At 30.2% G+C, this 13,727-nt stretch overlaps 3 protein-coding genes across 3 annotated transcripts; 1 reads left to right on the forward strand and 2 right to left on the reverse strand.

Annotated features, from left to right (window-relative positions):
• The first annotated feature begins 522 nt into the window (after nucleotides 1-522).
• Nucleotides 523-1,878, forward strand: LOC129908365 (carboxypeptidase B-like). Its single transcript, XM_055984810.1, has 3 exons — nucleotides 523-584; nucleotides 639-1,523; nucleotides 1,578-1,878. The coding sequence occupies exons 1-3, from the start codon at nucleotides 523-525 to the stop codon at nucleotides 1,876-1,878; spliced, it is 1,248 nt and encodes a 415-aa protein (XP_055840785.1).
• A 531-nt stretch (nucleotides 1,879-2,409) lies between these two features.
• On the reverse strand, nucleotides 2,410-3,798 carry LOC129908366 (carboxypeptidase B-like). Its single transcript, XM_055984811.1, has 3 exons — nucleotides 3,707-3,798; nucleotides 2,767-3,654; nucleotides 2,410-2,710 (listed from the first exon to the last, which is right to left on the reverse strand). Exons 1-3 carry the CDS (start codon nucleotides 3,796-3,798, stop codon nucleotides 2,410-2,412), a joined length of 1,281 nt encoding a protein of 426 aa, XP_055840786.1.
• Nucleotides 3,799-7,118: 3,320 nt separating this feature from the next.
• On the reverse strand, nucleotides 7,119-11,680 carry LOC129908367 (carboxypeptidase B). The gene is made up of 7 exons (XM_055984813.1): nucleotides 11,600-11,680; nucleotides 8,552-8,758; nucleotides 8,351-8,468; nucleotides 7,917-8,225; nucleotides 7,730-7,840; nucleotides 7,485-7,639; nucleotides 7,119-7,407 (listed from the first exon to the last, which is right to left on the reverse strand). Exons 1-7 carry the CDS (start codon nucleotides 11,671-11,673, stop codon nucleotides 7,119-7,121), a joined length of 1,263 nt encoding a protein of 420 aa, XP_055840788.1. The 5' UTR covers nucleotides 11,674-11,680.
• Between the last annotated feature and the right edge of the window lie 2,047 nt (nucleotides 11,681-13,727).

Below are 13,727 nucleotides of genomic sequence, written 5' to 3' on the forward strand. Positions count from 1 at the left end.
TCATGTGTAAGCCTACCAAATTTTAAAAGCTGTTGAAACGTGTACGAGTTTTGAATTTTGAAAATTTAGTGAATTTCTGTGTGTTGGTATATTGCATAGGTACCTATACTACATGCTACATGAATTTGGTACATTCGGTAATTGAGTTGAGATCTTGAGATCAATAAAAAAAATATCAGCATATTAACAGTTTTTAAAGCCTTCGTAGCAACGACCAATATCTCTATTCAACTTCAAGAGCAACGTCCATCGGGTCAGCTAGTATCAAATAAATGAAACCAAAGATTAATTCTTGTACGACTAGACTTATCCTTATCAATTTGCCATGCTTTTGAAATAAACTCATAAATTTAAACAATAAATTCCTGGCCGCTTTATGTTTGTACAAAAGGTAGATTATGGCAAAGTCGCTATTAACAAAGTGCTATTAACAATAGCTCTTGGACTTTTGCTGAACAATATTTCTACTGCGTTTTTTGCATTCAGAAAGATTTTTCCATGGGATTAAGAGTTGAAAGTAAAATGTGGCGGTATTGCATACTTTCGTTGTGTATTTCTAGTGTCATTGGTCAGGGATATGATGGGTAAGTTTCAATTTTAAATCTAAACGCAACCTTGACTAAAAATTTCTTTTCCAGTTATAAAATCTACCACGTCATAGCATCTAATTCCTTGCAAGGAAAAGTACTATTTGAGCTTTCCAAACAAGAACACTATGACTTCTTCATTCTAACCAAACTTCTCAACCAGACTTCAAGTGTAATGGTACCACCTGAGAAGATAAGTGAGTTTAAACAACTCCTTAAAGAAAATGGAATCACTCATAGCCTTTTAAAAGCCAATGTTGGATATGAAATCAAGAAACAATTTTATTATATGGAACGACCTCGATCCTACGATCCTACACCAAAGCTTGGAACTGATCGTTATTACTCTCATGATGAGATCAATAATTACATTGACTATTTAGCTGGGCAATATCCCAATCGAGTGTTTGCTAAAAATGTAGGTAAAACTTACGAAAATCGCACCATGAAGACTATTACCATCACAAATGGAGATGGTCGAGCAAACAAGAAAAGCATCTTCATCGATGGTGGAATTCATGCTCGTGAATGGATCTCCCCAGCAGCTGTTCTCTACGTAATCAATCAGTTGGCAGAGAATTTTACAGAAAATAAGGAACTTTTGCAGAACTACGATTGGATTATTCTTCCAGTTGTTAATGCCGATGGTTATGAATATACTCGAGAATCATCCAGCAAGAGATTGTGGCGTAAGACAAGAACTCCATATACAAATTGTTATGGTGCTGACGCAAATAGAAACTTTGACTTCCATTGGATGGGTAAAGGTGCATCGTCAAATACTTGTTCGGAAACTTATGCTGGTCCATCGGCATTCTCCGAGCCAGAAGCTCGTGTTTTAAGAGATGTCCTGATATCGATTAAAGATCAATGTAAAATGTACATGACTATTCACTCTTATGGAAAGTATCTCTTATATCCTTGGTCATGGACTTCGTGAGTTCTTCAGTTTGTATTGAAAATTTTAATCTAATTTGTATATATTTCTAGAGACCTTCCAGAAACTGTGGATGATTTACATGAAGTAGCTATGGCAGGTTACAATGCAATTTTGAATGAAACTGGTACCGTTTACACGGTAGGATCTTCAACTAATGCTCTCTATGAAGCTTCAGGTTCAAGCGATGACTACGCATTTGGAGTGACAAATATTCCAATTTCGATTATTATGGAACTTCCGGGTAGTGGATCAGTAGGTTTTGATCCACCAGAATCAAATATTGACCGGTTAGTCAAGGAGACTTGGGTTGGAATCAGAGCTATGGGATTGGCTGTTATCAATAAGTATTGAACTAAAGTTTTATTTTTTCGGGAAGTTTATTTTTGAAAACAAGAATATAAAATAAACTGATAAAAAAAAAATCATGTGTGCAATTCATAAGTGGTAGAAGTGAAACCTTAAAAATTTTGTCTGCCATTACCCTTAAATCCATTTTTATTTAACAATCTATAATAAATTTTATATCATATGAAAGCTTATTATTTCAGCTCAAAACATTCACCTAAATCATTTCTGTTCGGCATCTACAAAAAGATTTATCAAAAAAAAAAAAACAATAAACACAAAAATTTTTTTCTTCCATCACCTTAAGTTCCTTTTTTTATATGACAACCTACAATAAATTTTATATTTTTAAAAAGCTTATTATTTCAGCTTTAATTATATGTTTTAATCATATATGTACGACGTCTACAAAAAATGTTGCATTTTTTTAAAGTCAACCGTGTCGAAATTTCAAACTGAAATTAGGGTATAATCAATTAATTAATTACGATATTAAAAAAGTTTTCACTTCAAAAATGTGTATTCGGTGTCTTTTTCTTAGTACTTTTTAGATACCGCTTCTGCCATTGCTTTTATGCCAATCCATGCTTCTTCAACAAATGGCTTAATTTTGCTTGCTGGTGGGTCAAAACCTCCACTACCAGCTCCTGAAAGTTCCATAGTTATGGAAACAGGAATTTTTAATGGACCAAAAGCATAATCATCACTGGCTCCAGCAGCAGCATACAAAACGTTTGTTGAACTTCCAACAGTGTACTCTGTTCCTGTGGCATTTTTGATCGCATTCGCTCCAGCCATTGATATTTCATCAAGATCCTGCCATGTTGGAGGAAGTGTTCTACAGAAAACATTTTCATTACAGAGGTTATCCAAAAATTTGGAAAGACAACTTACGATTCATATCCCCAAGGGTACAACAGATAATTCCCGTACGAGTGTAGACTCAGGTACATTTTACAATTTCCTTCAAAAGACTCCAGTACTTTCTTCAGAGCTTCAGTTTCTGGTTCGGAAAAAGCTTTTGGTCCTCGGTATGTTTCGGCACAGGCATAGTTGGAAGCTCCTGTTTCACCCCAGTGGAAGTCGAAATTCCTATTTGCATCGGTTCCAACACAAGCAAATGAATTAGGTTTTCTAGTTTTTCTCCAAAATCTTTCTTTTGTATGAGAATATTCATATCCATCTGGATTAACTACTGGAAGTATTACCCAATCATAATCCTTTAATAAATCTCTATTGCTATCAAAGTTCTCAACCAATTGATGAATCACAAACAAAGCAGTAGCTGGTGCTATCCATTCTCTAGCATGAATTCCAGCATCGATAAATATTACTTTTTTATCAGAACGTCCTTCACTACTATCGGTTATTCGAAGAGCATTCATTTGTCGACCTTCAAAAGACTTACCAACTGGTATCAATTTAGCTTGTTGAGGATATTTTTTTGATAGATCTTCTAAATATCCTGAGATTTCATCAAACCTTCGATATGATTCGAAATCTATTCCAGTTGGTGATCTACGTCGGGAGTTTTCAGAACGTTCTGCACGAATTGATGTTACAAGATCATTGTTGACTATTTTAAAGGGTATTTTAGAACTTCTTAGTACCGTTTGAAGTTCTATCTCAGATTCTGGTGGAACTAACAGGAGATTAGGAACATTTGGCAACTTTGTTGAACTGAGAAAATTCACTGACGGAATTTTATGTTGTTGTTTTTGGAAATAGCCGAGAATTGAACTTTGTAGAGTATTTTGGGGTGTAACTTCAATTAGTTTGTATCTGCAAGATAAACAAACTTAATTTTTTTTTTTTGTGGGAGAATTGTTTTTACCCTTCATAGACACTGTAGTTATCTTCTTCAGTTCTTACTCCATGACCAAAAGTAATAATGAAAATAGCCAGAAATCGAAAGTACGAGTACATTTTTAGGTGAACTAAAATGGAAATTGGGTGTCTATTCGATTTAAGCTTCTATTTATATACCTTCGTTGTTAATTCTTTAACATATGTATGTGATTGGGTTATCTTTTTGAACGTGGTTAGAGTTCTAAAAGAAATTTAAGGTAACCATTGGTTCTATAAAGAAGGAGGACTTTACAATTTGTGATTAGGACAGAGCTTAGTGTTTGTTTTGTTTAAAAATTGTTCAAGCATGTCAGTTTGTAATTGCTTTTTTTTTTTAAATTCAAATTTTAAAAATTAAAGTGGTTTCTCCAAGTAAAAATTAACCCAATTTTTTTTGCAGGGCGATTCACAGTACTTACCGATAATTTTGAAAAGTTTCTTTGTTCATTGCAGTAGATACTTTTCCAGCATCATAATTCTTGTTTCTTTCGAGCAACTGCTCGTTACTTTAGTATTTTTACAGCAAAATTACACTTTTTCAAGCACTGCTAAAAAAGAAAAACACAAGAATAGTCACTATTTTCATGCGAAACGACATTTTTTTCTATTTTTTTTTTTTTTTTAAGAGACTTTAAAAAATGATTTATATCATTCAATAGAGGACCAAAAAATAAATTTTATATGTTCTACACTTTCAGCTCCTCGCATAAACTCTACACTGAGGGAAAAAACAACTTAAAATCAACGAAAACCACGTTGATTCAACTATTTTTTGGAATGATTTTGCGTTGAAGACGAAAATTTTAAAATCAAAGTAGAACATCGTAAGTTTAAAGTGGTTTTCCGTTATAAAACATCTAAATCAAAGTTGTTTCAACTTTGAAAAAAAGCATCAATTTATTTAAAAAAAAGAAAAAATTGGCAGCCTCTAGGGATCGAACCTACAACTCTTGGTTCTCTAGGCGAATGCTTTGTGCTATCTCACTGTTTGTAATAAATAATAATAATGCAACAGAAGCTAAAGTCCGACAAAAATACAAAATTTGTTTACGTTGTTTCAATTTTATTTTAAAGATGTTTCATGTTAGTTTTTTCAACATTAAATCAACGTTGAACATATTACATTTTACGTTGCGTTTTTTTCCTCAGTGTAGACGAAAAATGTTTTTTAAGAATACAAATATTTCAAATTGCTTTACTTAAAAACTAACTAAAGGTATAACTCCAAGAGAAAAATAATGTACTAGAAAAAGAAAGATCAATATATTTCCAATCTAAAAATTGTTTCTAGTTTTCTGTCCGACCAGTCGTTCTCGAGATATTGAGACTTACGGGTTTTTCAAAATGACGGACGCCCCGCAATACCAAACAATACGAAAACTGAGTTTGTACTTGGGATAAACCCCTCTTCAATACTGCATTCAAACTTTGCTGACGTCATAACTTCTGTCTGATTTTTTCCCATTGACTGAACTATAGTTTCCATTCTTATTATTTATCAGGAATATTTCTGCGGGTTTTTGTGTATTTTGCTTATTATAAGGCTTTTGTATAATTTCTAGAACTATTTTATATATAAAATTTAAGGTAACACAATAAGCTATGTAATAATTGCAAAAAAAAAGTACATGTTACCACTGAATATTTTGATATTTCGATGTGCCAAAGGCCTCCATTAAAAAAATCACCTTTTGAGAAGTAAATATCTAATATTTACTATTTTTTTTAACATAGCAAAAGATTTTTGATACAGATTTATAGACAAAAGAAATACCTTTCATTTGATGCCAATATTATTTCTGTAAATCCATTATTACGCATTCTACGATTAATTTTTCGAAAGAATAGCTGAAATCTTGATTTTGAAATCCGAAACTTCAAACTTAAATGTCTCCAAAACCCCACTAACGAATTTGAAAATATTTTACCAACGTAATGTGCTTATCGTCACCTTTCATTTGATACCAACTTCGTAAGTGCACACACTGGGCCGAAAAATGTGCCATCTCCTTTCATTATATTTTCTTTTAATTATTTATATTATACGGGCACACTTTTTTAGGTGCAAAAATGTAACCATAATATGTTCCCCTTAAATATAAAAATTCACAGTCTATTCAGGCTGGAGTCCCTAATCATGGAAAAGTAAGGGTATGATAGTATATCTAACTGATGAGCCCAATTTCATACCTGGGTGAAACGCATGGAATTGAGTTTAAACTTAAAGCAATTTTAATTATTTTTTGCAAGATATTTCAATTTGGTTCTGTAATGTGCCAAAACGATAAAAAATACTTTCAGAGTATTGTGCTTTTGAATTTTTGTATAAACAACAATTTTGACTACTTTCTTATAAGTCTTATTAAAGGTTTGAAATAGGCTCTGAAATTTATAAAAAAAAATTCTTTACTCATATACCTACTTTTAATTCCTTATCTACCAAAAATCCAGTTTCAAGTCAATACAAACTACTTGAGAAACTACTGATAAGAAAACGATACAGATTTTCCCATCTTTGACATAGTGATTTTGTCAACTTGTCTTTTATAATGAAAATTAAAAGTCAAGTCAAGTTTAAAAAAAGCGATAAGCTTGTGAATGGAATTAAAACACACAGCACAATCATTTTTCAAAATAATCTCTGTTTAGGTACTTTTGGCAATTAACATTGTTTAATAATGAAAAATCTTCACTCATAGTAAGTTCGTTCAAAAATCATAGAGTTTTGAGCTTTCTTGATATGAGCAGATCGTTATTTTAGTTAAAGAAAGAAGTCTAATGATCAGATAAGGTTTCCTTATTTTTCTGGTCCATAAAATACATTCATTTTAATAAAAACATATTTTTTTTTTTTTTGAAATTTCGATCAAAACATCAGGGTTACAGTAAATTACAACAGCTTTATAACCAGAGACTATACCTAACAGGCTTAAGAAATACTTTGAAATTCATTAAAAACAATTTTTTTTAATTTAAAGCTACGTAATGTCAAGTTAAAAATCTGGTTTCCTAAGTAAAGTCGAGTCATAATCTAACGAAAAGTCATCTTTGACGTCAAAAGAGATCGGAGTACCAAAATGTATTTGTTTAAGGTTTCTAACATTGTATTCGTAAAAGTTTTATGTGACAAAACTTTAATTAATATTAGTTATTTTTGAAGGTGTGCCTCTTATTAATTTTTTAATTAAATTTCAGTGTATTAAATTCAGAAACATACCTAAGTCAAAACTTCCTTTTTTAAAAAAAACCTAAATACCTTTCAAATTATTTTTTAAGTGGATACAAATTCAATAAAAACAAACTTAAATTTCATTTTAAGTATCTACAATAATTTATTTCACTCCAATTTATAACAAAACATAACATCATCACTCAGTAAAAAAATAATATTTTCTTTTTCAATACAACGCAACATGCCTCACAAACTCCACATAACCAGCAAATGTCTCTTTGCACACATGGATTAAGTCCGATGCAGGATAATCGAAACCATTTCCGGGTAACTCCAATGTATACGTGAGCGGAATACCAAGTGCTCCATAAGCATAATCGTCCAATCCACCTGAAGCCTCATACAGGATGTTCGAAGAACTACCAATTGTGTATACCGTTCCACGGTATTTAGCGATTTGTGTTGCTGCCCGCACAGCAATTGAATGTAGGAGATTTCTTGTTGGTGGTGCAGCTCTATTTTGTTTTTCAAAAGAAATAGGGAGAGAATGTTAATTCAAACACAGACTACCAAAAACAATAAAAATACTCACTTGGTGAACCCGTATGGATAGAAGAGGAATTTTCCAAATGAATGAACATCCAGAACTAACTTCACGCGATTACGATTTCTGTCCAAATAACGTTTGACCGCTTGAGTTTCTGGCTCTGAATTTGGTGTTAACCCAGAGAAGACTTCTGAACAATGCTAGACAAAAAAGAGAATACAAACAAAAAAATTTAATTCCTGGCATTGACATTGATTTTCCTTTTTTTTTCAATTTTTAATAATCCTTACATTTTGACTGGAACCTTTATAATTCCAATAGTGACCAAAGTTACGATTTATATCGACACCAACACATGAACGAAGTGCAAAACGATGTCTGTTCTTTCGCCAAAAACGGTCCTTGAATATTAAAAAGAAGAACAAAATATCTACTTGAGAATATTTTTGTTGAAGAATTTCTAAAAAAAATACTTACCGTTGTGTGGGAATATTCATAACCATCAGGATTCATAAGAGGCACAACATAGATTTCAGTATCACGTAAAATTGAACGGAAGGCATTGATGTTGGCAAGAATTTCGGCAGCAAAGTAAAGTACTGTTGGTGTTGTTATCCATTCTCTGCCGTGAGTTCCACCTTGAATGTAGGCTGCTTTACGGTCACGCCTTCCATTTAGAGAGATTGATAATCCGGCGACGATGCGACCTTCAACAGATCGGCCTAAGGCTTCAAGTTTTGCGTATTGAGGGTATCGTTGGGCTAATGCATTCATGTATTGAAGAATCTAAACAAAAAACAATGAAAAAATTAAACAAATATGCCAATATGATACTTTTTTTAAAAACGAAAAAAAGTTACGTATACACCCTAGTGAACCAAATCATTTTGTACTCTAAATCAAAAACTTACCGCATCGTATCTTGGATAATATCGAAAGAAACCACTTGCTTGTCTTGTTTTTCTTTTTAACGGACACAAACTACCATCAGAATCTGAACATCCTTCATCATACAATCCATCTAAAAACCTTTTTAATTGGAATAAACAAAAAATGGAATATTAAAAAATCTGTATCTGTATAATCTTTCGATATATTGAATGTTTACATACATCTCATCCATCAATGGTTTAGCTACATATGGTGTACCCATTGATTCCAATTGTGACTCTAATATCGGTTGCATAAACGGAGCAACGGATACTATTGACACATTTCTGGTTAAAAGCCAAAAATCTAGATTTGTATCGTTGGTTTGTAAATCGACCATATATTGAAATACATCTTCATTATCATGTTGTATTGTGTATTTTTTGTATCTGAGGAGAAACAAAAAAAATAGAATGGAGAATGGAATTCATTAGTACAAGGTTTATTTGTTTTATTTTATTTTTTTTTTTTTTTTATTTTTTGATTTGTGAGGAGGATTTGCATAAATTTTAAATGGAAAAATGTAGAAAATAATTGAACATATAATCAGATACAGATAGTATATTTTTGGTTTATGTTTTTTTTTCTTAATCCTTAAAAATAAATTCAATATTTGAAATTGAAAAAAAAATCCACGACTAGGTCGCGCGTTCTTGCTCTTGCAGCAAAAGCACATTTATGTAAGTTAGCTTGTAGATTATTTGAAGTGAATTTATATAAATTTTTAAAGATATTTGGTTGATGTAAAGAAAGAGCTGACATGGAGGGCATGAAAAAAAAATTTATAATTGACTTTTTTGAGAAAACTAAAAATGCACTGAAATTGCTTTTAATATGAAGTATGCATAGTTTAATGAAAATCGTTTTTAAGTAATTTGATATATATAATTTAAAAAAATTATATGGGAGATACACGTTCTCCTGTACTATTAAAATCATATGTACCTACCTACCGAATTAGAAAAAAAAATACACATAGACCAAAACATGTTAAAAACTACACCCTGAAAATTTCAAAATTAAAAATTTTTGCTTACAATAAATTATTTTTAACATTTATTTTAAAAAAATCATACGAGTACCAAGGTGTCAAAACTGTATAAAACGGTTTGAATCGTAAAATAACAACAAAGTATTCATTAATTCAGTTAAAAAAAAACCAGAGTAATCAATTATCAAAAAATTAACATACTTTAAATGTTTCTATTAGGTATGTCTAATCAAACAAGTTTCAAGATCAAAGCTCTTTCATTTATCGGAAATGATATGTTAATAATATAATAATAGTTTTCCACCCGGCGAACTTTGTTTTACTCATAGAAATCATGATCATTATATTTGGGTAGGTATTTCTACTTGCTTACAACTTGATATTCAAGGGTTTCTGGTGATTCCCAAGTGGTAAAATTATTTTTTTTATTGAAATTTGTAGTGTATACATATATTTAAATAAAAATAAATTTATTAAATCCTTACTAACAGTATCTCTTATAGAATCGTTTGTTTTCTGACTTCCTCCTGAAAAACTCAACGAATTTTGACAAAATTTTGTACTTGAAAGGTTAAAAGAAATTTTTGGATACTTTACTTATTTACATATGTGAACTTTTCGATAATAAATAGCTTCTAGGCTTAAAGCTAATTCATGTATTTTTCAGTTTCAGTGCAACGGCAACGGTTTAACAGGTAAATAAATTAGCCAGTGATTTTAGAATAAGATGATTAATAACTCATATTATACCACGGGTGGTGTCCAAGCTGGGGGATAAATAAAAGAATGCTGCTTAGAGTAGGGCTCGAACTCACACCTCCATGTTAGCAGTCAAGCACTACATCCACTGCACCACCCGCAATTTTAAAATTTTGAATTTAAAATAAAAATCAATTTTGTTGACAAATTTATCCAAAATTGTTAAAGGAATAGCACCTACAAAAAGTTCTTAAATTGATTTGAGAATTTAAGAAGAGGTATACATATTTCAAAGTTCGTGTAATTTTTGAAGAAAATCATTTTGAATTGCAAAACGGGATTTTTTCTAACTTTTTCAGAATTTGTGCTCCAAAACTACAGTTTGAATTCAATTTTTCAGCACTGACTTAACTATCTTTTAAATAATTTTTTAAATTAATTTGATTTCAAAACAAGTATGCCATTTGATCTTTTCTTTAATTGGAAACAAATCGTTAATGTTATTTTATTTTTTTAAATTAATTTTTTTCGGATATAATTTTTGTATGTCGTTTGCGATTCGGAAGCATTGAGAAGCCTTTTAAATTAAAAAAATCTCAAAATCTTATTAATTATTTCAAAACAATTTTTTTTTACAAACATTTTTTTAAATACAACTATTGTACGAGGATAAGAAGTGTTTTATTATATACCTAATTATAAAACTCGTACAGAAATTCCAAATATAATTCAATACGAATTAATAGATAATTTTTTTTTTGTTTAATTTAGAACCATTTTAAAGTCAAAGAAACACTTAGTGCGAAATTAGCAGGAATTCGACCTTTTTGTATAGTCTGCAGCTTCAACATATTTATCTCAGGTTCAAGTTTTGTTGGTACTAAAAACAGTATCATTTTTTTTATATCTATGACAATATTTTAATTTAGGCTTTAAATTCATTTATAGTTAAAGTATCTAATAATATTATAAGACATTTCAAGAAACTGAAAGAATAATATGATCTGTTATAAACTGCAACACAAAAACCAGACTATTCGTAAAAATAAATATTTAAAAAAGATTCACGTAAAACATTAAAAACAGCTCACAAAACAAATGAAGAATTTAACAGCAAAAACGAAAAATGAAAAATTCATTGATGGAATACAAGATAACAGAAATAAACAACTAATTCACAAATTAAATTTACAGACTGACCACATACGCATTTCTAAAAAAAAAAAACTCTAAATACCTAACCAATAAATCTATTTCTGAGACACAAAGTTAAATAACCCAAACACTTTTAAACACGAGACAAATCTGATAAGTTCCGCATTTGACAAAAAAAACCAGTCTCTTAACCGCAATTAACCTTCAAAATTAATTAAATCACATATTTATAATAAATAATTAACACGACAGCTATTATATCTTCAGTCGGTTATATTCAAAGATAACTGATAGATACTTTTTAAATAAATTATTAATACAAAAAAAACTGTCATAAGAAGTCGTGTGTCAGTTACATGATTAAAATAATCTTATCAAAACCTACCCCTCGTATCCTTCCATATTAGCGTAAGCCAAGGTGGTGCATAGCACCAATCCAATACAAATTCTCATCCACATGTTTACACGTTCCCCAACAACAACAAAATTATTATAAAACTCTTCAATTGCACAACAAAAACCGATTCAAAACACAAAACAATTTCTTCACGATTTTTTTTAATGCATCTAGATACAATTTTTTTTCTCTTAATTACACATTTGCACTGAAGATTCAAAGATGTTGAAAATTACACCGCGGAAATCAAAGGACGTTAAAATTTGTAAAATGTATCTTTTCGTCTGCCAAATTTAACTATCCATCCGTGGTGCTTTCGATTTCATCGTCGACTGATCGTACGGAATCTTAGCTTTCGGAGCACATATTGATTATAAATTCATTAGAAAAGTGAGTGTCAAGGTCAATATGGCTAGTTAAAAAACGCTCAAATATATCTGAGTAGGTATCTTTTTTTTTAAGTTTGAAGATTGAAGATTCATTAACCTAACTCTTCTTCGTTTGTTAATTTTGATCTTCATCGTAGTGCTATCACATACCACACACTTTAGACAGTGGTGTCTTGAGTGCTTGATGGGCTTAATGAGTTTTTTGGCTTTAATGAGCTTACCACAAATCACATTTGCATTTATAAAGTATCTCAAAGATTGATTTGATTTTTTTTTTTTTTTGGTAGGCAAGGGCCCTTATGTAAGAAAAAAATTAATATTATGCGTGGTTCTTGTTCTATCGTTTTTTTTATTATTATTAGATGTTGTTTCTTTAATTTTTACCGGCTTGCCGTGACAGATGTCGATCGATGGATAGGAAGTAAAAAAATATATTTTTAAATCTTTGATAAGCCAAGGAATACAAAAATATTTCACTCAACATCATCACGTTGCCAAGGTGAATGAATTATTTTGGAACAACTTTCAATTTAACTCAATCATACTCGTGTTTTAGTTTTTTTTTTTTTTTCTAAATAAATTTTTTCGTGTGCCGGTGGAATATTCTGTTTTGAATTATTCAAATCATCTTGGACATATACAAACAAGAGAGGATTCAAGTTATTTTTTTTTTTTTTTCTAAGTCCAAATTAAAATATGCAAAGATATTGTTTGTGGGTGATTGTTATTCTTATAAAAGAAATAATCTTTGGGGTATAAAGTACGAATCTGTTAGGTTTTTTGTTTAATGTTTTGGGGCAGTAACCGTTTAATCCATCTTACCTAATAATATCGTGGTAATGGTCGAAAGTACATACCTACATGTATTTTTATCATTAATTATTTTAACATCATTAATTAAAATAACTAATTACTTTGTGTATTCTCATAGTTATAGTAATTTTCTTACTTCCTATGTCTTAATTTTCAAGATTTAAATTGAAAATATGAATTAATGCTCATTATTTTTTACATGAAAACAGTAGGACCCGCTTAAACCATATTGTAAAGATAATTCGGAAAAATAGCTATTTACAAAAATGTCTTTGACTAAACTTATCATTTTTTGGTTAAAATTTTTCATACAAATTTGGCAGCTCACTTACTACCAAATATAGGTATAGCAAATTATTGTGCTAATGAATACCCTGAGTTTAATATGTTAAGAAACGGCCACGAAGATAGAAATTATTAAAATCTTTTTATTTTAATGTGAAAACATTTTAATTTATAGTGGATTTACATTTAAAAAAGTGTAAAGTATACTTAAATACAATACATTGTCTGATTAAATTAACCAAAATCTCTGTGATTTGAATAGGAATCCTATGAAAATAAAATGTCCAAAACTTTGATATTACACGTTTACATAAAAATAAATTTTACCTGGAAATAGATTTCTTTTCAGACTCCTGACTGAAAGTAGATAATTGTCGAAAATAAAACAGATCATTCAGGGTCGAATTTTTGTTTCTTATGAGAAAATTTCTTAAATTATTATTTTTAGAAGTCTATACCAAATGAGTCTCTAAGGAAAAATAAAATCGTGTTGTGTCATTTTTAACGGTTCCTTAGCTCAAAATATGAACTTCTGTATATAAATAATCCCCCAAAAAAGTTAGCAAGTGAGTAGAATGAATTAATTCCCTAAGTCACTCAATTTTTGAGAGTAAAAAAAAACATTATTA

The sequence above is a fragment of the Episyrphus balteatus genome, chromosome 2, assembly GCF_945859705.1.
Source record: "Episyrphus balteatus chromosome 2, idEpiBalt1.1, whole genome shotgun sequence".
Lineage (NCBI taxonomy): Eukaryota > Metazoa > Arthropoda > Insecta > Diptera > Syrphidae > Episyrphus > Episyrphus balteatus.